General features: G+C 40.1%; 1 protein-coding gene across 1 annotated transcript; it reads left to right on the top strand.

The window, feature by feature from the left end:
* The first annotated feature begins 818 nt into the window (after positions 1-818).
* macf1b (microtubule actin crosslinking factor 1b) lies at positions 819-26726 on the top strand. Its single transcript, XM_026294180.1, has 43 exons — positions 819-947; positions 1091-1149; positions 2098-2209; positions 11737-11867; positions 12113-12473; positions 12676-12732; positions 12843-13013; positions 13474-13640; positions 13750-13909; positions 13995-14079; positions 14221-14465; positions 14678-14797; positions 14940-15047; positions 15150-15368; positions 15665-15868; positions 15969-16200; positions 16299-16525; positions 16625-16747; positions 16832-16933; positions 17383-17484; positions 17698-17862; positions 18079-18234; positions 18533-18730; positions 19053-19181; positions 19282-19452; positions 19567-19722; positions 19919-20125; positions 20220-20339; positions 20419-20588; positions 20693-20852; positions 21000-21194; positions 21369-21494; positions 21707-21850; positions 22039-22227; positions 22453-22567; positions 22709-22875; positions 22985-23147; positions 23278-23432; positions 23541-23615; positions 23802-23919; positions 24405-24550; positions 24822-24942; positions 25234-26726. The coding sequence occupies exons 1-43, from the start codon at positions 819-821 to the stop codon at positions 25257-25259; spliced, it is 6486 nt and encodes a 2161-aa protein (XP_026149965.1). The 3' UTR covers positions 25260-26726.
* The last annotated feature ends 990 nt before the right edge of the window (positions 26727-27716 follow it).

Below are 27716 nucleotides of genomic sequence, written 5' to 3'. Positions count from 1 at the left end.
TTAAAAAATAATTATTATTGTATATATATAAAGTTAGAAATAATATTAATAGCTTTGCACAAGATATTTAAAGGTTAATGAAACTGTTTTGTTCCCCTGCTGCATAAGACACCATATAAGTTATAGAAAAAAGGAAAAAAAAAGTTAAAAATTAAAATAGAGTAGAATAATAAATAAAATACACAGACATCTTTAAAATACAGAAAATAATACAAAAAAACAAAGAATATTTAGATATATAATATTTACATATTTTAAGATTAAACAGATTGAAACTATGAACAGATGGGCAGGGTAGGTTGAGCAGATTGAAGTTATGTACAGCCTTAATAACACCATGATTTTGAAATCTTCACTTTCATCATGACTGCACTAAAAGGAGATTTTATTTTATGATTAGGAGAAACAAATGTGTAATACGCAAAGTATCTACTGATATATTTGTGTTAACTGAACCTAGTAGCGATGCAGTATTTTTTGTGCAGTGAGAGAGAATCAGGAAAACCCACAGCTGCTTGGTCCAACACCTACTCTACAGCTGATTATAAACCCACTAAGGTCAATTTTTACTAGAATGATTAGGCATTTGTAGGATTAATGAAGGTGTGACACTTTTAAATGACTCATGAGTATATAATTTACCTAGTTGGCTTCCCACAAACTTATATGTTTGGACGTTTTGCCCCAATAAAGTCTGTGATCAGCATTCACATTGTCATTAGAAATCACCTGTTCAATTACTTGTATGCATGTGGATTTATACAACATACATACAGTACATATTTTGCTCTATGTACCAACATTAGTCACTGGGTTTGATGGAGGATCCTGCCAGCACAAGCAATGGGGTATTCACCTCCCAGAATTCATCACTCAGCTCCCTTGACTACTCAGATCTGACCCTTTCCCTGCCACCTCTCCCTGCATCAGAAGATGGAGAAAGGGAGGTAAGAACACAAACCACTCCACATACAAACACATCGTCATATTTTGTATATAGTAATGAACTGTCAGACTGCAACAGTAACAGAAGCAGGCGTCATTTCTTTTTCTTTTCTTTCTTTCTTTTTTCAATAATGGTCTCTTGCAGGATAAAGAAAGTCCTTTGTTTGCATCAGCAACTCCGACATCACAGGATCAGCGATATGGGTATGATGAATTATAAGACTATCACATCTTAACTGCATTTCCAGAAGTACTATAATTTGAGGTTGGAATCTTTGACAAAGTCAATTTTCAGTTTTGAAATGATTTTCATTTCAACAAGAGGAAAACGCAGACACTATATTTTGACTGTATTTTTACTCCAGTGCTGATTGTGTCAAACCATTGATTACTCTTCAGTGCCTACTGAGCTGGAAATGCAACATAACACACAGTTGAGATAACTGGTTAAGCAGACAAAAAATACATATAAAATATATTTTAATATATATAATTATTTCTGTCAGTGAATTTAAAATATATACAAGAGTTATTTGGTAATGAGGAAGGAAAACCTGCGCACTCGGCTGTGTTGTTAACATGCCTGCAGCAGGTGGCACCAGCCTCTCTGCGGGGTTAGTGTTGGAAAGAGCCAGCGCTCTGTAGAGATAAGTTCTGTCTCTGCCTCAGCAGAGCTGACTGGACGATCAGAAAGTTCTGGACTGTGTTTTGCTGAACTGCTCTCGTCTGAGTTCAGTGCCCTGCTCCGCTAAAGTTAGTCTGCTGGTCGCTTTTCAAAGTTGAATTACCATCGAGAGAGGAAGAGTTCTAGTGTGTACGCACTGTACGCTGTCCGTGTGCTACATCGCGACCTCGCAGCGAAGTTCCGTCTATTTAGTTCCGTCAACTTTAGCACTAAATAAATATTTCCCATTTCAATCACAGAAAATATGAATCGCGATTCTTATTAAACGCTTTTATTCACCCACCTCTAACTATAATAGATAATCCATGGCAAACGGCAATTGATTTGTACAAATCAAATAGCCCTACTTAGAAATACTGAATACAGTGCTCCAGCAAAAGCACTTTTGGAAAAAAAATCACATATAAGATATAATTTAAATATGACAAATACAACTTTTCATATTTTGTATTGCTCCTGTGTTTTAGGAGGGAAGTGGAGGACCTGAGCCAATGGCAGAGCGAGTTCAGGGGTCAAATTAGAGCACTGAGACAGTGGCTGAAGAGCATGGAGATGAGGCTGCTTCCTCTGGACCTCAGGGTCAGTTGAATTTTCTGCCTGTCTGTTGTTGTTTCTCTACCTCTCTCACTTCATCTGTTTCACCACATTATCTACAATTGTTCTGACAACTACAAAGATATGCAACAACATATTATTATCAAATACCAAGACCTACCTGTCCAGCAGCTCTGTACTTTGGCACAGCTCTGCTTTTTTAGTCAGCAAGCTATTCTGACAGCTCACACTGACAATGCAAGTGACAAGACTCCACCTACAGTCAGTGAGTTGTACTCCTGTATATATTATTCACTGTCTATATGATACAAGACATGCACAAATAGTAGAGATGTTTTATAATCAATGTACACAGAGGCAGAATGCTGTCTAATGTCAAACCTTATATACTGTAATTGTGATAGAATGAATGAATGAATTCTGAATATGCCTATTAACCATTACATTTTCAATTCTATTTTCCCTATGAAGCAATCTTTAATTACAACAACATATGATAAAATCCTACTTTTCCTATGGGGTGAAGAGTGAGCTTATCTCATTTTAACAGGAAAATAACTGGCACCTGGAAAGTCCACAAAATCAGATGGACGCTGAGGTGGTCGTTCTCCACCCCTGCAGGGACATTTCTTTAGTCCACAGGGGGACAGAGGGCCTGGAGAATCGGGGTCTATTGTGCCTGGCCTCGACAGCCAGGCGAGAGAAGTGCTTGGCACTGGAGGCCCTTTGCACACATGAGCGAACACACAAAAAAGACATTAGACTCAGATGGTAGAAAAAGGGAAAGGGGGCAGGAAAAAAAGAAAAGCAGAATCTTTATGGTAAAAACACTAAGATTTTACTATTGAGGCATTTATTGAACACAACAATAGTTTTTGTCATCCAAACTTTTATACCAATATTTATACAAGGATTTGCCTGAACTAAAACCATTAACTGTTACTGGTAGGATTTTTAAAAAAAAGTCTGTTCAGGTTTGCAGTTTGTTAAAGTGCGATCTAGTATGGTAACAATGGTAACAATAACACTGAATGAAAAAAGAGCCAGTTACACAGTAATATTGTTGGAAGGTTATGTTTTAGCTAATATTATTGCATATTCAGAACAGGAACAGTACCATTATGTCTTATTGTGTTTTGTGCTTTGACAATGAAACATTTATATCAGATTTTCTCAAGCTTCACCTACTGTGCAGCACGAAGAGAAAGCCATTATATCAGAAATCATTAACATGATACAGCTCTGTAGTAAATAAGATGGTAATGTAAGGATTCATTTGAATATCCTCAGTGAAGGGTCACTAAAAGCTGTAAATCAATTACACAAAAGGATCAAGAGCATTTGATGTTTTTATTGTAGTGAAAATCGTTTTTTTTCCTGAATAGGTTAAATGGCCCACTGACGGGAATGCGGTCCAGTGAAACCAATAATTGATTGAAAGGGTCAAGAGGCAAAATAAAATCTGTGCTTGAAACTATATGAACTTTTAAGAAATTCCAGATTATCATTTTATAAAGACATTTTACAAAAACAGTTTTCAAAAGATGCTCTTCTCTATTATAAATACTTCTTACATGTCACGTTTTATCTGTCTAAAAAAGAGCCAGTGTTTCCTCGGGGACTGACATGTAACACGCAGGCATGTCTGCCTCCAGTGAGTGTGTGAAGTAAGGGGGTTCCTTTGTGTCTCTACCATAATGTTATCATATTCAACCACTGATCTTTGGCAGGGTAGTGCTGTTAATCTGCTGGTTGCAGTCTGGGCCTGAGGGACTCGTTAGTTACCAGCATGAATGAGGACATCCCTAAGCAGCTCTCCATTTACAGACCCCTCGACAATACACAGGAGAGAGACATACACCTGCTCATTAACGCAAGGCATGCATCGGCACATCTTAAACAGTTTTCCCATAAACACCGCCATACACATGTGCCTCAAAGTTGTAAAGCATACATACAATAAGCATTTAAAATGGAAACACAATGTGATTTGTGAATTTGTACTGCACTACATGAACTAGGCTAATGTAAATTGAATGAATAGATTTCTAATAGGACAGTCAAAGAGTAAATCATCAGTTGATTTCTGGGAATGTCCTTATATAATTGAAATCATTTGATAATAGTGTATAAGAAAAAAACAAAGCTACAATACATCAAAAAAGGCCTGGGTGAAACAAAAAATTATATGACTTGACTTTTACTTTTGTAATTTGATTTAATTTGATATCACAGTTTTAAAAAGTACAAGCTATGGTTTTATCAACAAAATTTCACTGATTTGATGATGACAGCCAGTTATTAATTCATATAAAAATAAACACATTTGGAACTTCATGGTGAAAAGTATTTCAGCTCATGAGTAATGACTACAGAGGTACTTCAGACAAGGGCTGGAAACCATCCATGATAATGATTCTGTCAGCCTTTATCAGAATGAGACATTAATCATGAACATGAAATACTTACAAACACTACAGATTTGAATAGCAGTAAAACTAGGACATATTTTGGTAGGAATCTCAGCTTTTGTCTTACATTGTCACAACATTATATCAGGGACAAGTCAGACTCACTCTTCACTTTGACAGCCAGGCTAAGGTCAAAAGTTCTTCTTTGTTTCCCCACAACCCCCTGCTGATGAGCTTCTTCTGGATAAAGGCGCTCTGTGTCTTAAAGGTCTTGAGTTTCCCTAAGCCTGTAGCAGAGGCTGCATCCCAAATAAGCCTTATACACACAATTTCCAAACAGGCCTGACCAGGACTAGGAAGGGGGGTAAGAGATCACAGCCTTTTATCCTCTTCTCTGGTTCTGACAGCCAGCAAACAGATTTCCTAGTCTCTGATGCTGTCATAACCTTTAGAGGGCTTGTTTTCTTTGCTGTGAATAAGAGTCAAATGAATAAACATGGCACTGAAGAAAACCTGTTTACATACTCAAGTTAGAATTCAATCTCACATTTTTTTCTTGCTTGGCACAAGCAATTCATTTTGACTATAATTAATCACTCCTACAAGACATTTCATGGTTCACACACTTTATCTGAGTGCATGTCAGTGCCCACGCCTTCATGTCCTCAAAGAAAAATGCAGTCTAATGTCTGTAAATTCTCTCTTCCTGGGAGCATTTGAATCAAACACAGAGCAGATGATGTGATTGAAATGTTCTATCCCCAAGTGGCTAAATCCTCCTCTCACCCGTGACTGTGATTTCCAGTATCCAGGCAGCCCAACAGGGCCTGGGCACCCAAAAGGGAAGCCCATCAGCCTTTCATCCACTTTTCTTGGAAGCACCCTCATTTGGTGATAAATGACAGTGTGCATGCTGAATAGTGCTTCTGGTCTGACCCTAAAAGGGATCCCTGTTTTTTTCATTTCTCATGAAGAGGGCTAATTACCATGTTCTATAGAGGAACCATTGAAGTCTTATTTAATTTGAAGCCAGTAGAGAGAATGAGATAGCAGAGGAGGGTGAAAACACGCCTGTAAAATTAATCTTTTTTTTCTTTGGACCTTTGGCATATGGGATTTGTGATCCAATTTAGGCTCCCATTGCATTCATTTGCAAACTCATTTTACTCCATCTCCCAAAGGAAGATGAGCTGATTTCACCTGCTAACAAATCTTTCTACCAGTAACAATATATAGCATCACTGCGCAGCTCAGCTGCCAGTTGCTCTTCAACTACACCAGCTCTTGTCTGTTTAAGAACTGGGTCTAGGCTCTATTTGCACCTACTATGAAAAGAAAGGAGAGATTTTGGCAAAATCATTTAATTAGTACAGTGGGGGCTGGTGGATGCTGAAAGCTGGGATCAAGTGTCATGGTTCTACAACAATGTCTTCCTGGCAAAGTGTTGTCTCTTCACTGCCAGCTCCTTTCAGAAAAAGAAGTAGGAGACACAGAATGTGGGCCTTACTCATTAAACAGACATTAGCTCTGTTGTGATCCAAAGAAACAGCTATCTGTGAGTTTGTACATCTTCTACAGCTAAATTGTCAACTAAATGTGTCATTAATGTATGATTATATAAGCAAATGATTATCTGTAGTCGTACAGTTAAAAAAGGTAGGGAATTCTTGCATCAGCACCGAAGTATGCAAGGGTTAAATAACTTGACCTACCGGAGACACTGTATTCAACTCTCATTGGTCACAGTGACAAGTATTTTCAGTTTTCTGTTCTCTGTGCCTTTGTTTTTTTATCTTTATTTACATAAATTAAGGTTGTAGAAGGTCGGGTGGGTGCATCAGAAATGGGTCAGTTGCTTAGGAGACACCCAAAAACCTGATGTGGCTTCCAAGAAGATTTAACGGCCTATTTTTATCACCACCACAGTGATAGAGGGCTGAATAAATAGTACTGATCTGTTACAAGACTACAGCTGCCCAGTTGCAAAGAGGCCATAGATTTCAGCACATATTTCAAATCAATAGTTCAAGTTATACGTACCAAGATGTAATAAAGCAAACTTATCTTGGACTAATCACAAATAGCTCAGTCTCAAACAAGTGCAATTTCCTAACTCATGTGATTTTTAGCAACACTAGAAGCATGGCACAAGGGATGGCAATGCTGCTCTGTTAGACAAATGAAGGTTTTCCTGCAGACGGGTGCATGAGCTCAGAAAACAGTCTGTGTTGGATGCAGAACTCCTCCAGAATGGAAATCCCGTTTTTGAGTATACTGGATTGTGGACTTAAGTGAATAAATCAGGCCTCTGTATGCACCTCATGCTGAATTAACTAAGTTTGGATTGACAAGATCAACAGACACTTACACTCACATGTAACATAGTAGGCCATTTGCACCAGAGAGAGTGGTATTGATTACCGGTATATCATATTTTATGAGGTGATATACATGTGTATACTTGCACAGTGGAATGAAGCAGGGAGGCCCATGAACATTGTCTTAGTCAGTGAAGGAAATTCGTGATGCAGTGAGAGATAAAATATGTTGCTTATTATCATCTAGCTCATGTCACTGCAAAAGAAGAAATAAATTATAATTAAAATAAGTGTACAGGTCTGTGTTGCTTCTGATGCTTTCTCCTTTAATATCAGTGACATTGTGGATTTGGGAGGAGGCTGAGTGGTGGGTATCTACATGCGTGTGTGCATTTTTATTGGCACGACAGAGTGAGAGAGGGTGTGTGGGTGTGTACTGTGCGTGCATTTGGTGGACCAGTTTATTGGTGGATTATGTGGTTGGCTGGAGAAAGACTGAAGGAAAGGAATAAAGAGGGCAGGTTTGGGGGCATAAAGGTTCTTTGTCACCTGTATACAAGCTTCTGTTGAGATCCTCCACAAACATGTTGAAACTAATGTCAACCCATGTCTTATATCTGAATAAAGACCTGGAACGTATTAAACAGAAGCTGTTCACATGGTATACTTCAAAATGTGAGTAAATGGTTGTGTAATGATGTTTGAACACAAAATAGTTGTATTGCATTTCTAAGGCAAATATTGTGACTTATTCAAATGGGGCATGAGAATTTCACCATAGGGGTCCTTCCTTTGCTTTCCAAAGCCAAAAACAGAGAAAAGACTCAGTATTATCTTCCTATTGCTCTCTATTTTGTGTTTCTTCCAGCTTCTTTGTTTATGGTGGGAGTTGCAATGGCTGGAAGTGAGTTGAAAAGTAATCTGAGATGTTTTACAGTAATTAGTTGTCTTTGTTGCTGCTGTGGAGACTGCCGCACTGACTGAAAGGGGAAGAGAGGACTGTATGGGGGTTGGGGGTGAATGTGTGAGAGGGTAGGTAGCAGGGTGGGTGTGGGTCTCTTCTTTTGTAGCCTCCACCTCTCTCCCTCACCATCGAGAGAAGGAATCGGCAGTGAGGCAGCTGTCACTTAACATGTGAATGTTCCGAGGGCGGCCCAGGGGTCTTTAGAAAACTCTACTTTTTTTACCCCCCACTCACCCCATTTTTCAAGCAGTAGCAGCATGGAGTTTCTGAGCCACAGACAGACTCAGAGGAGGGGCTTTATTGGATGAAAAGAGTGAGAGTGAGAAAAAAAGCCTGAGGTAGGTAAAGGGGGCACTTTGCCGCCAAGCTGCCTGGTACAGGAGCAACCTGAGCAGCAGCAGCACTGGTGAGAATACCGCCTTGTTTGTTATATGGAACTTGCACGATCTGACCTCCATGTGGAACCTGCTTTTGGCTGGGAACTGCGGGAGTTTAACTGAGCCGTTGGAATACATTGTCTCCATCTGGGTGCACTATCCCATCGCCGGCGTTAACAAGGAAGAAATTCCTCTATCGCAGCTCCCACAACAAAGAAGAAAGGGAGAGGAGCAGAGCTGGTGGGAGGAGAAGTGAGGGGAGGGTTGTACTGTGAGGGGAGAGGAGGACATTGTTTGCCTGTGACTGTGGGCAACGGAAAAGCATGAGTTATCAAGGCATGTTTGAGTGTGTTTGGAAAGTGTGTTTGTATGTAAGCATGTGTGAATGAGTAGACTGGTTTGAATGGACAGTGGAAGGAGTATGCATGTGTACGAGTGAGGGAGGAGCCTTCAGTTTGGGATGTTAGAGCTGGGAGGTTGTTCAAAAGATGCTCAGACAAAGCTGGATTTTCTTCCTTTCTCTCCTGTTTGAATGGTGACTGAGGACTGGCTGGATTCCTTTACTCATATTGTTGTGTTCAACTGTGCAACAGGGTAAGTGCAGTTCACATATGATTCTGCCAGTCCTAACATTACCTTAGAGGGAGTTAGGTTTTGGACTTTGCTGAGCAGCAACTCAGCTAGAGAGCAATGTGACAGTGAATGTGTTTTAATTTTCTTCGTTTATTCATAGTAAAATATCCAAGTGCAGCAGAAAACGAAAAATTCCAGTACAAACAACACTGGTGTGTTTTGATCATTCTAATGTAAGTATTTTTTATTTAGTTCAATTTCTAGACAGTCTCTTGAGCAGACTCTTCTGATCAACATTATAACATATCTCAGTGGGCATGGGCCTTTTCACTTTGCCAAAGCCATGCTGACATTTGATTGTAGGCACTAGCTTTGCAGTTCATTTAGAGGACGGTCTTCAAGATAAACATGTGACCTTGTACAATATCTATCCTTAAATGTTATGAGTCTCGTGGGTGCATGTACTGCTGCCATTCTTATTTGGCACCACTGCCATTATCACTTCAGGACCTCCCTTAACAGACACAGCAGCGAGACAACATTATGGGGATCTACTGTTGAGATTGATGATTATTGTTCCACTACTAATTACAAACCCACCCACAGAGATCTTCTTGAATCATGCAAATGGGTCAACTGATAGAAAGCATGAAACAAATTTTAACATATGCGATGTTTCCCATGTTTCAGTAATTCACCTGTATTCCTAAATTTAGATTAGAATTATTCTTCAATTGTGAAAGTTTTAATTTTATATTTCTTATACCATGCCATGGCAAAGCCCCTATACTATGGTCATAATCAAATTCATTAGGAAATGGACTGCTGCCATGTATCATAAATCACTGTTGAGAGCAGAGAAAGGGCAGGGCTTAATTGAGGGTCTTTTCAAAATACTGTAGCTTAAGTAACAGGATGGGTTAGGTCATCAGTAGTAGAGTTAAATGAGGGAGTGGTTCTCTAGTTCCCTGTTTCTCTTTCTAGTATTATAGTGGTAGAAAGAAAACAGTGCATATCAAATGCAGGCTTGAGGCATGTTGGGAGGGTTTTTTTTGTTGTTGTTGTTGCTGTGATTGCAGAATAATGTCGGTCATGGCATTGTTATATGCTTTTATTCTAGGCCCCAAACTGCTTATTAAATGATTTGTTTCCCTTCCTTAAACTGTAAGTTGTATATCAGCGCATACATTTGTGTGTGTAGTACATGTAGTCTAATGAAATCATTCAGCATATCCTCACTTAAAGTGCTATGAGATCCCTGTAGAAGCAACCATGTAATTTAGCAAACCTCACACACAATGTAGTAACCAGACACGACACACCCTCTCTCTTGAATTGCTAACCCATGTGGACAAGGCCACAGACACTTTCTCTGCCCTCCTCAGGAGAGACCACTGGGCAGTGATCTGAGATAACTGGGTAATCATTGATCTTGGGACTGGGGCTTTGTCTGGGCATCACTTTCTGATCTGACTGTGTAGTCCCCTGTGGATCCTCTGACTGCATCATCTGCTCTGCAGAGACATGCATGATGTAGGTAATTACTAGCCTAATGCACATGGAGGCATCATATCAAACTAGGTCATTTTTAGATTCTCATTTAGTTAAATGTTTTGATATCTTAATTAGAATTAATTATGAGATTTAATTCAAATATGGGACTTGATGTTCTCCTTGGCCTTAGATTTTATTTGTGTGTAACCTCTTACAAACACAAGAGCTTCATATTTAACATTATTTTGCCTGTTTTGTCTGTATCATACAAAGTGACCCCATACACCACTATAATAAAGCCAATTCTGCTTTTTCAAGCCATAAGCAATCCTTCTCAGTCGTCTTAGAAGCCAACTTTCTAATTTCCCCTTTGCTGACCCACATTGCCCCCCACACAGATCTTTAGTCACCAAGCATGACTTGAGGTGACCGATGTAATTCTGAAAGGATGAGTCCAACTGCGTCTCAGAGGGAGGACTCCCTCAACAAGAGCCCTCACTGTGATTGCCTGATCACCTCCCCTCCTCTAAACCATGAACATTACATTCACCTTTAACCCTTCTGTCAAAACAGTGAAGGTACTGAACTGAGGGTTGGGCTGATGAATGGACACAATTTGAAACTGTCACTGGCGGTAGGAGTGTTTTCATTAATATACTAACTTTGGTTAGAAAAAATGTTGCTGATATCATTGTGGGATTCATAATAGTCATTCAGTGACATATCGTAGTAAGAGATATACCCTGTGTCCTACAATCCTCAGTTGGTGACCACTAAGTAAAAGCATTAATTTTTGCTTCCATAACGTACTTATTTTAACATGGCATACTATAAAATATGCTTTCAATTGTTGTCTTCCTAACCAGCTACCTATTTCCCCCATACCGCGCTGTGTTCCCACACCCTCTTCTGTATTGTCTAGTATTAAAATGAAGCAATGTCTGCATTTTATGGCTGTCATATTTGATCAGAACCTCAATGGGTTTCCCAGGACTGGTCCAGGGAAAGTTAGAGAAAGACATGGCTGATTGCCACCGGGTCTCTGTGCCAGGCTCAACAGTAGGATTCTCGACAGGCCTGTCACATTGATTTCTAAGCCCAGAATATTTCAGTTGGTGATGTAAGATAGAGAGTAACGTGTGTGTATGTGGTTGAAAAGAAGACAAAAGTGATAGGGAATACCCTGGCCAAGTATCTCTGCTGTAGTTTCCCTGGTCTTTCAGTGCAAAGAAAAGGGCAGTGTTGGCAGAGAAATTTTGCAAATGAAGGATGTCAGAAACTAGTTTAAATTTGTTACATAGAAATGCTCTGTAGATATAAACTGTGTCAACTGGTATTTTGCAATTATCGGCATCTTTTTTGTTGAGCAACTGTTTTCCGCATGATGACCCAGGACCCCCTTGTCTTATTTTAGGTAGCTGAAGACTCTACTGCATGCATGGCCGAGGGGCCTTACCTCACCTATTACCTCACTAGCCTCTGGGCTGAAGGATTATGGGTAACCTCATCAGTCGGCCCAGTTGTCTGGGCCAGAAGTCCAAGCATGTAAGATCAGATGAGGACTTCCTGAAAGAGTGCTACCAACGACGAAGAGAGTGGCATCCCCCAGAACAACATGGGGAGGACAAAAATGAAGATGCTGTCAAAAACACAGCTAGACAGGACACAAACACAGAAAGAGAGGCGGAGAGAGACAGGGAGAGACAGGAAATTGATTCTAAGAGGGAGGAGGGGACTCAAACCCCCATCTCAGACAAACCGTTTCGTAGCTCTCCTGCCTCCACAATCAGGAGCACCAGTACCCTGGACAACGCCTGGCAGAGCAGCCCTTCTCCAGTAAAATCATCACGAAATGGGACACTGACAAGGAGAACAGTGCCACCGGAGTTTGCTAGATCTCCCCTGGCTCACCCAGACAAGAGTGCTACAGAGAGGAGGGCCAGCTTCCAGAGGAGAGACTCTAGAGAAGGTAGCCCCTGGTCCTGGAAGACTGTGGCATCACGTGAGGTTACAGAGGTGACGGAGGTGACAGAGACGGTCATAACTGAAATTGTGGAAGTGACAGAGTATCCACCTGGAGATAAAGGAGGGGAGCCAATAGTCACCAGAACTGTTAGAATCCTGAATGGGGTGGCCGAGGAACTTGCTGAGGTTGATGAAAACAACTTTTAACAACAGCAAACTTCATCTGCCTTTCGTTTCATTCTTTCCTCTTCTCATCTAAACTTACTTCTCACCCTAGTCTCTTTTGTTAATAATGAAAAGCAGTATTTACTCAATAAAAAACAATATTTTATGCCTGTCATGGTGCTGGATCTAAATATAAACATGTAAACTGTTTTTTTTTTTACAGCTCCAAAATGATGGACACTCAGGCTCAGACCAAGATTTGAGCCTGGACAAATGGAGGGTATGTTTTAAACTAAGCCGCTTCAGTTCAATGAGCAAAAATGATTTCATTTTAAATCATTGCCCTATTTTCAGTCCTCCCTAATTAATTGTTTTATTATCGTTCTCAAGGGAACAAGATCTTCCTTGGCACTTAGAGATGTGTCTACAGATTCAGAGTCTTTTCTTCATAATCTGGAAGCCCTGCTCACGTGGGTCTATGAGATAGAGGAGCTCACAGCCAATCAAAAACCTCCATCATCAGAGGTCAAAGTGGTGAAAGCGCAGCTCCAAGAACAAAAGGTTTATCACCATCACATCATCTCATTTCTTGCTCAGAAAAACCATCTTTGAAGTGTAATACTACTGGAATACACCCAAACGGTTTCATCAAAAGATGATGTCATGGAAAATGCTCCATTTCTAATATAAATTCAGTTCTATTGAGAGGTGACTTGCTGGTGTTCATGGCCACAATAAGCCTCAGTAAGTCCTTGCAAACATTTCCCAGGAGGTAAGTGGTGAAGTATCACCTTTCAATTGTAATCACACCCATTTTGAGTTCACTGGATGAGGTGAAACCTGCCTAGTTTTTGACAATGTAAGCTTGACACATGAGATTGGCCTTCCTCCACACTGATAAAGGCAGGCAAAAAACAAGAACAGGGCTATGATAAGTATTAACTATTGCTGCAAGCAATGATATTTCTTTGAAAATAAGCCTGAACTATGAAGTAAAACAGTATGTTCTGTTGTTTTACAGCTCCTGCTGCGACTTCTAACAGACCGCCGGCGTAGTATGGACTCTATGATGTCAGAGGGCCCTAGGCTGATAGAGACCCACCCAGGAGAGGAGAGGGAGCACGCAAAGGTCAAGCTCTCCACTCTCAAACGGAAGTGGGAGGCCTTACAACTGGAGGCAGAGCAAAGGTCAGCTACTTTTACTGAGTATGCCAAACTTTCACTTAGCAAGAACTACTGTATGATACAATTCTTACTCACCAATCATAACAGTCAATGGGCATTTTGTTTCTGGTAGGAGAGCATGTCTGGAGCGAATCCTACCCAGGGCCCAGTTTTTCCAGGAAGGAGTAGACAACTTGCAGCAATGGCTCATATCTGTGGAACAGGCAATAGCTGAACTACGTAATGCAGAAAGAGTGATGCTGCATCTCTCAGAGGCCACAGATCAGGCCAAGGTTGGAAATCTAAAATAGACAGTAACAGTGGAATATGTTATTTGTGTTAGAAATGAATTTTTTATTTATGGTCATCTTGTTTTAGGCTGTTGTTGAAGAAATTCAAGTCAAAACCTCAGAATTAGGGAAAATACAGACATCAGGTCATGAGCTAATGGAAGCAATTTCAGGTAATGTTTTCCACATTTTGCAAATGTGCATATGCTGGCATATGTTATTCTGATTAAACCTGAAGATAATGCTACTATCATATACCCCCTCAGATGAATTGAACTCGCCTATATTTTTTACCATATGACTTCTCATTTCAGAAGAGGAAGCCCAGCAGGTGCAGGAGAAAATTGATGCTCTGCGTATCCGTTGTTCTGTGCTGAGTCTGAGCAGTCTGGATGTGCTGCAGAGGCTGGAGCAGGCCCTGGAGGCCTCCAGTCGCTGCACATCGAGCCAGGAGGACCTCCACCTGTGGCTGGGCCGCATCGAGCGGGAGCTCCTGTGTGTCGCTGGAACACAAACACACAGTGGAGATGCAGTACTGTGTGCAGCCGAGAGACAGAGGGTAAAAGTATTAAAGTGAACCTGCCAGAGGCTTTCAGGTTAAATATAGATTAACACACCACATGGCCCTCATACCTTTGGTTATTAGGCAAAGAGAGACTTGGCGTTAGGTTTGCTGTGAGGACAAAGGTCATTTGCTAAATTGTCTAAAACTATGTATGTTAGCACTGCATAACAAAAATGTTTAGCTAATTTTATTTTATTTTCTAACAGCTGGAGCAGGCTGTGGTGAAGGAGATGGCTTGGTTCAGAGACACAGCGCTGAGTCTCGAAAAGCTCAAAATCATCAATCTGGATCAAGAGCTCATAGCAGAACAACTTTATGAACAGAAGGTCGGAACATTAAGTAACCGAGTAATTAACTTTTAATTTAAAAAAATGCCTGCTTGTGTTAACTGTAATGTCTAGGGTGTGATAAAGTTATGTTTTGAAAATTCATGTATGGATTTATTTTCATGTATTATCACCCAAACAGATTTTGGCTGTGGAGATTCTGCAGCACAGGTTCAACATTGAGAAGATGGTGAAGATTGCTGAAATCTTGATGACATACAGCTATGAAGGAGAAACAGGCGATCTTCGGGTATGATTTTCACAACTGCTTATGAAACAGTTTTAGCGATATATAAACAAATGTAAGTAAGTTTTTCATATTTGTTCCTGTTACTGTCACCTCTCCACGCAGACCCCGATAGATGCATTACAGGAACAGTGCAACACCACCTCAGCCACCAACTCGCATGTGGTTCTGCAGCTTGAGCATGCTCAATCCCTTCTTCTCCAGTTCTCAGAAGGCCTTGCTGAGGTTTCACCCTGGCTTGAAGAAACTCAGACCCTTATTGGCCAGCTGTCTCTGAGCACAATTAGCTATGAAGCATTTCGGCAACAACAGGACCTCTTACAGGTAGAGTGGCAGCTTTTTTTTTTCAGCCCTTGTTTGTCCTGTTCAACAATGAAGTCCTTGTATAAGAGTCAGCCTCACTTTTCCTTTGGGTAAATGAGTTGTTCTGTTCAAGCTACTACTTCCTGACAGGATTACATTTCCACCAGTGTACAATTATTGCATTTCTGTTTTGTCATTTATCCCATGAAAAGTAAGAAAATGTGTTTTTTTTTTTTTTACTTTAAAATTACATGTTTTCTTCAAGAAAAAGTGATATTGTCATAGTTATTCAGTCTTTCCTTTTCTCTCTCTTTTAGGGTCTGAGGGAGTCGATAGCAGAACACAGGCCTTTAATTGGACGCTTAAGCACTCTGGCTAAATGCTTGTCAGAACTAAACCCCATTCAGGGAGAAAATTTCTGTCACAAGGCTACAGAGGCTGAAGAGCAGCATAGGGCCATCAGAGACAGGGTGAGAGAGACTGCCAGTCTACTTGAGGAGTCCTTGCCTCGATTTACTCAGGTAAAATGTTTAGATAATGTAGGAAATGTTATAAAGAACCCAACACTTTTTAGTAAACTCACACAAGCACAGAACCTCATATTTTCTCTTGTTCATCTAGCTGAATGAAAGAATGACCCTTATCAGAGAGAGTCTGGACCGTCTGCATAGTCGGATACAGACTCCCACCTCACTTCAAGGCCTCACTCCAAGGATCCAGGAACAGCTGCAGGACAACAAGCACGCCCTAGCTGAGCTGTCCAAGCTGGAGCTTGGCCTCAGCAGTATCAAAACCCAGGCAGATGAGCTGCTGGCTAACACACAGGCAGCTGGTGATGGGTCCATTGGCACAGGTGATCATTTTTTCAAATATGTTCCTGTTACACATTAGAAACAAAGTACCATTCCTACAGAATGGATATATCTTTACCTTCTATCTATGTAATCCTAGCAATCCAAGAGCGAGCATACAGCCTATCCCAGCTGTGGATTGAGACTCACACACAGGCCCAGGAGAGGGAAAGCTGGCTGCTCAAACTCTTGGATCTCGCCCTGAAGTTCTGGAATGATGTCAGCGATGTCACGGCTGCTCTCAATGATGCTCAGCAGGCTGTTCTGGACCTCAATGCTAGTCGAACAGACTCTGAAACAATCCGTCAGAGCCTTGAAACCATGCAGGTTTGTCTGGATATTCTCAGAAATGTCAGAGACCAACATTGTTGTATGAAATTATTCACCCTGCCACAATATAACCTTCCACATTCTTTCTGCTTACAGACTCTCAGGGAAGACATCGACAGTTTACAGGGAGATCTGGACACCCTTGGTGTTCTGGGAGTGGATCTTATGTCAGCATGTGGGGATACAGACAAACCAGATGTCACAAAGAGCTTAGATGAAGTAAGCAATAAATTAAACAAAATCATTTTTCCCACACGAAGATTCGCTGACAAACTTAACATCCTGTCTTTTGTCATCTTGAAGCTCTATTGCACATGGAACAACTTGAGCAAACTCTGGACCGAATGTCACAGAAAGCTGGAAGAGTCTTTTCAAATGGCACTACACTATCAGGACACTATGCAGGTGTGTGTCTACCATATGTACTGATATATATCATATATGAGTTTGTCCTATCCACTGTTGCCAAGTGCTTGCTCAGTGCATACCCATACATTAACAAATATGCCATGCTGAGTATTATAACATCAAACAGGACTTTTGGACAACTGCCTGATAAAAGTAGTGTCATGGCCTACTGTCAGAGACAAAGCTTTTATTCTGCTGCAATAGAAAAGTTCTGACTGACTCATTTTAGTTATGAGTAAATGACAGGTGACTGTACTGTATGTAATCCTCTGCCAAATGCAAATGAGTTGACAGTGACACTGTCAAAGGAAAGTCAAAATTGTAGTCAAAATGTTTGGCTGCGGTCAAAAAAACTGTCATCACTTTAGTGACAGAATAGAAGAAAAAGTGTTTGGACAGCATGTCATGAAGTTGTCTACATGTGGACTCTGCTGTTGATTTAACAGGGTCTTTTTGAGTGGTTGAAGTCAGCTGAGCTGAAGTCTACTGAAGAATTCATGGTAGAAACAGACCTGCAATTGGTTAAAGAGCAGCTGTGTGATCTGAAGGTGAGTTTGTGCACCATAGTACATAATCAACACTGAAGTAACTGAAATGATTGGTTTTACCTAGGAAGTGTATTTGTTTTTATATATAGGCCCTATAGATCATGTTTTTGAAAATGTCTGTTGAATTTTATTATAAAAAACATGTCAGGACTGAATATATTGTATTGAATCTGGGACTGCACATATATTCAGAAACTGTATTCCCCCCTTTAGGAATTCAAGCGAGAACTTTACCAGAAGAAGATCGAGATCGAAAGCCTGAACCATCACTTTGTGTGTCGGCTGTCTCCAGGTTCAGAACGACCAGGCTCAGTCTCACCACTGTGTGACTTCAGACAGCGCTGGGAGAGCCTGGAGTCAGAGACTGTGAACAGACAGGTGAGAATATGCAAACAGACATCACATCATATGAATATTGCATACCACTCCAATCCTGAAATCCTCAAACACAAACGGAGTTACTTGTTTAGTCCAGTATGGAAATAAACTAAGTTAGGCCATCAGGTTTAGAAAAGGCGTCCAGTGGACCCAACGGCACCTATGGTATAATACTATGTAACCTGAAGTTCTTCTTTCCACTCATTCTGTTTTCAGCATCAACTAGAGTGCGCTCTGCTGGGCCTGGGTCAGTTCCAAAACACTCTGGATGAGCTGCACACATGGCTTTCTCGGACAGCTGAACAACTCGAGGGCAGCCAGCTAATCAGCATCGACCTCCAGGCCTGTGAAATAGAACTGGCCAAACACAAGGTTGGTGCTGCACTAATTACCTCAGTTTACAGCCAGGAGTAGGCTTTAAAGTAACAACAGTTACCATCCTGTACCTCACACTCACTCTCATAAAGTTTTATCTATTAGATAATACTTAGCCTTGAATGAACACCAGGCTTCTGTCATCTGAGTGTATGTACTTTGTGTATTGTTTCTCTTTATTGCAACTAAGACCAGAAAACATTAGCTCCCAACACCCACAAGCAATACATTTAAGTTAAATAAAGACTAATTCCATGATAAATCTCTAACCATGAATGCTTTTTCCTTCTCATAGGTCTTGCGTAATGACGTCATGTCCCATGTTCGCACGATAGAGTCCCTTAACCAGGCAGGCAGGGGGCTGCTGGAGGTTGGGTCTGGGGATAGCCCACATGGTCTGCAGTCTCGACTAGAGCAACTCAATGAAAGCTGGGAGTTTGTCCGCTGTGAAACTGAACGCAGGCAGCTGGAGCTAGAAAACAGACTGAGCCAGGTGAAGAGAGAACAAAGATCAATTTCCCTTTGTACAGTAACATCAGTGGTCATTAAGAAAAATGTATATCTACTAGATTTTCACTAGCTAGACTGTATTGTTTCTTTATCTGTGTAATATGGCGCCCTCTTTCGGTCAGTCTGTATTCAAGTTTTGTTATATAGAAAGTCAAACTTTAAACTGTGAGTAAAAATTTAAGCCACATCTTACATGTCTGCCAGTAAAATTGCATTTCAATAATGAGAAGCATTTACTGTTGCATTAACAAACGTTTGACAACTTTTTTGTTGAATTTGTCTTCATGCTGTTGTCTTTATTGCAGGTCCAAGATGTTACAATAGAGATTCAGGATCTTCTGCAGTGGCTGGAAAACACAGACCTCAGACTGTCTTCCTCCAAGACCATGTGGGGAATGCCAGACTCTGCCAGCGAAAGGCTCAGTGCACACTTGGTGAGAGAAATGAGACCTTTAACTCTAAAAACAGAAAAATTACACCCCAGTACTAAAGGATTTCCTCCTGAAAAACTGATTTTCTTTTCACCAATGACAGGAGTTGTGCGGTGAGATGGAGTCAAAGCTCCACAGTTACACAGATGTGAAGAACGCCGTCCACAGGATGCTAGACAAAAGCAACGTTGCACGGGGATCAAACACTGAACACAGTTTGTCTATTCTTGAACAGAAATGGGCATCTGTTTACAGCAAAGTCCAAGAGCGAAAGGTTAACTTTACATAGTCATCATACATTTCCTTAGTTACATCTGTTTTCAATGCCATCTTGTTTTTTTCATGAGTACAAGTGTGTGATTATATCAGTGTAATGCTTCTCCTACAGGCTAAGCTTACAGAGGGATTGAGTCTGGCCAAGGAGTTTCACAGTAACATCCAGGAACTTCTCACTAAGATGAGCAAATGTGATGAGTCTATTGTGCTTCTTCCTGCTCCAAGTTTTGTCCTGGACACAGTTTGTACTCAGCTGCAGAATCACAAAGTAGGTCTTTTTTTAACCAGCTGTAATCTTTACTGTTTTTTCTGTTTCAGATGAAAAGGTGCTTGCACTACTTTTAAGTATTTGTGTCTGAGCCATGAAATGCTTATGTTTAGCCGCTCTGCCCCTCACCTCTGGACCTTGAGAGTCTTGAAAGACGCCCACAAATATAATGTATCTATGTATTTATTTTATACAGACGCTGGTGAATGAGGTGAATGTTTATGGCGAGAAGAAGGCCACAGTGGAGAGCACTGGTTGTAGACTGATCGAACTGAGCAGGAAGGAAGACTGTGATGTCATTCATAACCTGATCATGACTGTCCAGGATCGCTTTAAAAAGCTGCAGCAACATACTTCAGAAAGAGGCAGGGTACTGGAGGAGGTCAGAAAAAATTCTAAACAGGTATATCACTATGTCAACTATTCAACTCTTATCTTTCTCCAACTATACGCATGCTTTAGGTGTGACCTTTGTATAATATCTGTTTTTGTTTTAGTTTAATGAATCTTGGTGCCTGTTAGTGGATTGGATGGCTGAAGTAGAACAGACATTAGACACACATAAAGAGATTGGTGTGTCCCACGAGGAGATTAAACAACAACTGGCTGAACAGAAGGTGCAGTAGGCATCACAATGACTACACCTTGGTTCTATGTTATACGTCTGCCTTTGCTCATCATTTGTATCTTAATTAGGAGTTCCAGAAATTGCTGAGGTCAAAGAGACCAATGTACGAAGCAACACTGAAGAGTGGCCGCAGCCTGCACGAAAGGGCTCAAACCAGCCATGACAGACAACATCTGGAAAACCTACTGGCTGAACTGAAAGACACATGGGACACAATTAGTGGCAAGTCTATGGAGAGGTATAAACACACATACTGTACATTCAAAGTTCTACCAACTTATAAAACAAAAAGTCTTATTTATCCAGAGTAATGTTATGTGTTTTTATGTGTTTTCTACTCAGACAACACAAACTGGAGGAAGCACTGCTGTTTTCAGGCAGATTCACTGATGCTCTCCAGGCGCTGAATGACTGGTTGTACAGAGCAGAGCCACAACTGGCTGAGGATGTTCCTGTAGGTGGAGACAAAGACATGGTCAACAACCTGATAGACAAACACAAGGTACAATACTTATCATGCAATTAAATGTGTTGTGCTAATGACTAATATTAAGGTACTACATGTTACACTTTAAATAGTACATTGTTGGTAGCTTCTCCACAGTGCTGTTCTGTAGGTAAAGGCCATGTATACCTGTCTTGCTGTCAGGCATTCCAGAAAGAGCTGGGGAAGCGAGCCGGATGCATTAAGACTCTGAAGCGCTCTGTGAGGGATCTGACCCGGAGTAGCACAGCTGATGCTCACTGGCTGCAGGAGCAGATGGGGGAACTGGAGTGCCGTTGGGAGGCTGTTTGCAAACTGTCAGTCAGCAAGCAAGACAGACTGGAAGCTGCTCTTCAGCAGGTAACTTTGCATCTAAAAAGGACCTAAAATGTACCAGCACCTGTTGTTTTTTAACTGTGTGTTGAATCTAAAATTGTGTTATTCTAAAAAAGCATAATATAGTCATGTTGAAACAGGTGGATAAAAGAAAATATCTACACTAGACCTAACTCTAGTTCTTATCTGTGTTGTTAGTCTGAGAGGTTTGATGGCCTTGTTCACACTTTCATGGAGCGACTCACTGAGGTAGAGAGGATATTGAAATATGGGGTGATACCAGAGGAGGAAGAAAGTTTACTTGCTTTTTACAAACAACACAAGGTCAGTATGGCATGATGTTTTATCACTCTCTACAGGGAAATGTTATTCCTCCCATCTTGCCCGCTATTTAGGTATATATTACTTAACAGATATTATAATACAAATAGGGATGTGAATAAATTCATGTTTTCAAGTTTCAGAAAGATATGGCTCATCCCACATGTATGTTATTGGGTAAAACGCTGAAAAATCATTTTTTGTGCTCTTCATAGGAGTCAATGAGAGCACTGCAGGCTCAGGCAGTGGAATTGGAGAACATCCGATGTCTGGGTGAGGAGATTCTGGTTTCCTGTCACCCAGACTCCATAATCACCCTCAAATCTTGGATTAGTGTCACAAAGGCACGCTATGAGGAGGTAATTATGGTCATGCCCATATGACAAACAATAGCAAATTTGATTTTCTCTAGGAATTCAGTATTTGTTGAATAAAAATGACACACTTCAATACCTCTAGCAATTTATACACTGAAATACAGTGTCAAAGTTTGACCATTTTGAGGTAACTACTATAATTTTCTTCCCTTCTATGGTTTCATGCTCAGGTTCAGACCTGGGCCCAGCAGCAGGGACAGAAGATCCAGGCTAGCTTGGTGGCCCTGGAGGCAGAAAGAGAGGAAGTTCAGAGGCTTCTGGACTGGATCTCCTCAGCAGAGGAAGCCCTGAATCTTAGAGAGCAAGAACCTTTGCCTGAGACTACAGAGCAGAACCAAGAGCTTATTGAGCAGCACATGGTACAGTTTTTCTCTTTCTTATTAACCACCTACAGTAAATTCTTACTGTGCTCTGTTTCAGTTTGATAATCTCACCTTCACTGCATATTACAGAATGATCAGGATGTCTAGATAGATCTTTAAATATTTAAGTCACAGTCAAACTATTTCCCTGATTACAATGTGACCAAAAATTAAGAAGCGTCTTCATCATGACATACTGTCAGTGATCATTCCTTTCTGCAGGTGTTCATGGAGGAATTGAATAAAAAGTTCCCAGAGGTTGAAAATGCCACAAAATCTTGCAAACACAAGAGCATTTGTAAAGAGCAAGTTTCCCCCCGCAAACGGCCACTCACAAGTAAGTCATCATGAAAACAGCACAGCTCACATTATATTAATATAGACAACAAAAGTCAAAATGTCATATAAGCTTTGATAATGTATCCTGTGTAAAGCAGATATTAGTTGACTGAGCTCATGTTGCTGTTTCTCCATCCAGAGAGGAGGAGTACTCTGAAGTTGCAGCCTGTTGTGCCAGTTCCCCTGGATCACCTTGACCCCCAGACCCCACAGCTCCATGAGCTGGTCAGTCAGTGGCAGAAACTTTGGCTCCTGACTGTGGCAAGACAAAACCGTCTGGAACAACATCAGCAAGCACTCAGAGAGGTTTTTATCCTTTTAAAATATGGCTGAAAATTAAATGAAATCAAGTGAAAATGAGCTGCATTAGAATTAATCTGAGATTATAACTATTGGTGATGTTCTGTCTGAACAGATGGAAGAATTTACAAACTTTGACTTCAATATTTGGCGAAAACGTTACATTCAGTGGATCAGTCATTTGAAGTCACGGATCTTAGACGTGTTCCGTAGCATTGACCGGGACCAGGATGGACGGATCAGCCAGAAGGAGTTCATCGATTATGTCCTGGCCTCCAGTAAGATCTACCATCTATTAATTTCAGTTTCTTTGAAAGATGGCATTTGAAATGCTAATTATCATAGAAACATGTTAACTTTAAGTACTAGAACACAAGTGTGTCAGTAAGATATATCTCACTCCTGCAGAATTTCCCACCAACTCTCTGGAGATGAACGCAGTGGCAAATATCTTCGACATGAACAGTGATGGTTTTATCGACTACTATGAGTTTGTGAGTGCCCTCCATCCCAGCAGAGATCCGTACAGAAAAACACTAGATGCAGATCAAATCAATGAAGAGGTAAGGACAGTATGCACATAGGGTAACAGAACCTGCAGTAGTGTCTCATTCAAGTGGTGCATTTATTATAACATCAATTTTTTTTTTTTTTTTTTTTGCTTTCTTTAGTTGAGCCGACAAGTATCACAGTGCAACTGTCCCAAGAGGTTCCAAGTGGAGCAAATAAGTGCCAATAGATACAGGGTGAGCATTTCTATAGAGATCAATTAAATAAATAGAACAGCTTTTATATTTTCTGTTTTAAACACTTGGTGTCTTACAGGTGTTTCTTCAGAAGAATAATCTGCCAAGCAGGCGAAATAAAATTTTTAGTCATTTAGCTCTGAATTTAAATTGATATAATTTGCCATATGTATATTCTTGCTTCAGTTTGGAGATTCCCAACAGCTGCGTATGGTTCGTATTCTGCGTAGCACATTGATGGTCAGAGTGGGAGGGGGATGGACTGCTTTGGATGAGTTCCTGGTGAAGAATGACCCCTGCAGAGGTCAGTGTGGTTGTTAGTACAAAGTTCTGTTTGTGGCACATATAGTAGACGTGTGAAATGTTAGTTACTGGTCTTGAAAAAAGTGATACATGCACTCATCAGATAATTATCTGAACATACTCTGGGCCTCAGATTTTTTTTAATGTCAGGTAAACATCAAACAAAACATTCAACTTTGATTTTAGATTCGGTTTTTGAATCAGTGCCATGTTAACCTATGGTAGAGTTGTAGCTAATGTGTTTGGATTTTTACACCGTTTAACTACTAAGCATGTGCAAGTTTCAATATTCCAGAACCAGTAATTTTACAATGTTTACTGTTCAGCTCTTAAATGCTGACATTTTTTTTTCTCACTTTTATTGGTGGTCTTGCGATAAAGATTTATACATATTGTGTCTGTTGGCTGCTATTAAATGTGTGGTTTATGTAAAGTAAATGTTTTTTTACAGTATTCAGTTAAATCCCCCTGCTGTGTCACCAACAGTAAAAGGCCGGACCAACCTGAAGATCAAAGAGAAGTATTTGTCTCCTGCAGGAAGCACTTCTAAAGGTTTGACTGTCAGCAGGTCCAATTCAAGCCTCAGCCTCTACAGCAGTGCCTCCGCCCCCACCAGCCCCATGACACGCAAGGCAAGATATTAGCTATATCCTGCATAAATAACTGCTGCATTGTCCTATTGTTTTCTTATTAATTTGCAGCCTTTACTGATGTCAACTTCTTTCAACTAGTCAAACTCTGGAGTTCCATTCTGTTTAAAATTAATACTGAACGTTACAATACCAGTAGTGACATAGCCTAAACAGATTTTAAGACCCATAAAAAATATGTGTAGCCACCTTCCATGAAATATTTTACCATCTAGATATCTTATTCTAATTTGTCTAACCTGTTTTGCCTTAGGCATTACTTCGCAGAAGTTTCTCAGGTGACCGCTGCATCCGTCCCAGGAGCTCCATCGCTGCTCTGGGGTCTGATCTACAGTTTGTCACAACAGGAGAGGGCAACTCCCCTTCACCGTCAGGTTAGCCAATGACCTCAGCTATCATACTGTGTTATATTAATTTATGGAGAGGCAGAGAAGCGGGATGCCTGCAACAAATGTCAATAGCTGTATTTTCCTGCAGGCATGGGTGGGGTCATGCATATGGAGCCTCTGTAATCACTCAGCTATCAGGCGCTTCCCACTCACTTGTTTTAAGCACACCCTGCAGAAATTTAAATTTCCCCCTGAAGACATAAGCATGAAAAATACTTGGAGCTTGAGATGGTGATTTAATTGCGCCCTCTGTTTTCATTCTTTCTCACCCTCTAGATGAAGCTGAGAGGTTACCCACATGATTACCTCTGCCTCCCAGCACCATGTCTATGTTGCAGTGTGCTGAACCCAAACACAGCCTTGGGGCGTTGAACAGAGTGATAAGTAGAAGTGAAGCAATAGGGCGGCCAAAATAAAAAACAAAGCATCAGTCACATCTGAAAAGCAGAATGATGGAAAAGTACAGCGAAGATCATCAGAGGTGATGGTAAAAGGTCTTAGCCTTAAGAAATCACTGACGTTGGTCTGAGGACAATGATGATGTTAGTCCAAATACAAGACAAAGATTTTTTTCTCTGTTGCATTTCATGCAGTGGTATCTGACAGCTTAGTAAGTAGGAATTGCATAGCTCTGCATGGACACCGCATGACAACTTGTTATTTTTGCCAGCTTTCTTACTGTTTTGTGGAGGTAAACAGCAGACAGGAAGCAGACAGGAACAGAGCCTGAGAGTAATTTCTGTGATAGACAGTAATGTGGTCTAATTAAAAAGTGGCACACCATGTCTGTATGTCTGTATGTGTGTTGCACTGTCTGACACTGAGCATCCAAAAAAAAAAAACAAAAACAAAAAAAACCAACATACACCAAAACTATAACTATGTGAAGGGTGCAGTATGTTGTCCTTCATTTTTGTGGTATATTTTGTTTTTATTTCATTCCATGTAGTTGACATTGTTGGCAGGGCCACACTGTTTTTGTTGTTTACCACTTTTGATGCCATGTCAAATAATTATGTATTTTTATTGTTCTTTATTATACGGATCTTTTAAACACTGGAGATTGTGTAATGAACAGTGCACTGAAGTACAACATGTCATTGTTGATTTGTAGAGATTATTTTCTCAGGATTGGTTTTGCCTTTGGATTCATGTATTTCTATGGAACATTGCAGTGAAAATGTAAATGTGTTGCTTTCCTTATAACACTGTATGTCCTAGGAAAGTTTTGTTTAGCACATTGTTTTTATATAAATGCACTTTTCTGTGTCCAGCCACTGTAGATTTGGTACTGTAGGCTGTTTTGCTAAGTGGGAAATCTGGCTGCAGTTGTGAGTAAGAGAATTAGTAATGAATCCCAAGCTATAACTTTAGTTTGTGTTTCATAAGAATTTTAAAGATTTTTTATAATGAGAATTTGACAATGTACTGAAGGCAATATGTCTGGTTGAACATTGTAGTTTTCTCAGTGAATTCTTTGAATGAACTCTACTATCTTCCATTTAGTTTATTTTATTTGTCTTCCATTTTGATTCACACACACACACACACACACACACACACACACACACATCTTTCTTTCTTTCTGGTCCAAATTTGTCACAGCTTACAGTGTTACTTTTGTCAGTCTATTGTCAGAGGTGTTTTGGAAACATTAGACTTAGGTTTCCTCTAAGGTTTGCTTCTAAATGTGCAAAGATATCAATATGCATAGTTTTAAGCAAAAAAATGCTGACATGCATTTACCCTGACAGTGAAGCTACTGCAACACCGCCATCGCTTTACTACAAAGGCTTTTCAGTCTTGCACTGTCCATCTTGTATTCTGTGGTTTTGGTATATAACAGTAAATAACATTATGTTATCAACCATGAAAAATGACTGTATTTCTTTATAAAAATACAGTTTTCAACTGAGGTTGAAAACAGTAGCTGATGTTCATACTTGCATTCAGTCTATGCAGTTGTCAAAATGATTTTTAAAGTCAAAAATGTTTTTACATAACAAAGTACCTTTTCCTCTTGGCCACATTGTATTGTATTGGTTGATAATTTACTGTAAAATGACAATATCCAGATTTTACTTCTATCGCTATGCACCCTAATCTTTCTGTACTGTAAATGTTTCTATACACAGCACTGATTCTGATGTCTAATTTAGGGGAACTCTAGATGAATGTCACTAATAATTTTATGTCCTCTTGTATAAAATAAATCTTTTGTAATAAAAATGAAAGCATTTGACAGGATTATTAATAATATATGATGCTGAATCAGGCATAAGGACAAATGACTTGTTTTTTTTTTTTTTAAAAAGTGAGTTAATTTGTTATGTTTGGATAACTAATTTCTAAGTGTGCATGTATTTTCCTACTCCTGCGAGCTGCAAGCACTGATTTTTTTTAAAGCTTTTTTTCTGAAAATGTTGTCAGAGTGCCAAAGTAGCTATAAATACTGCTTATGTCAGCTTTAACTACTAGCTAACAAAATCAATTTATTGTTGAGAATGGAATGATTATCAGATTATCTTTTTTTTTTTTTTGGTTTAGTTTATTACATTATGTTTTTAGAAGAATCTATTCATATACATTTAATAGTTGTATTATGTATCCTCACAAAAATGAATTCAAATATAAAGTTGCATGAACAGTCATCATAAGAACAGAATGAGGCTAAAGGTCAGATACATGACTTGTGTTTGGTGTCATATTTAATAATAAATTCTCATTGGCAGAAACTGTATCTGTGCAGATCCCCACTC

The sequence above is a fragment of the Mastacembelus armatus genome, chromosome 16, assembly GCF_900324485.2.
Source record: "Mastacembelus armatus chromosome 16, fMasArm1.2, whole genome shotgun sequence".
In the NCBI taxonomy this organism is placed as follows: domain Eukaryota; kingdom Metazoa; phylum Chordata; class Actinopteri; order Synbranchiformes; family Mastacembelidae; genus Mastacembelus; species Mastacembelus armatus.
Note: the sequence above shows the minus strand (reverse complement) of the source record. Positions and strands in the feature narration are given on the sequence as shown.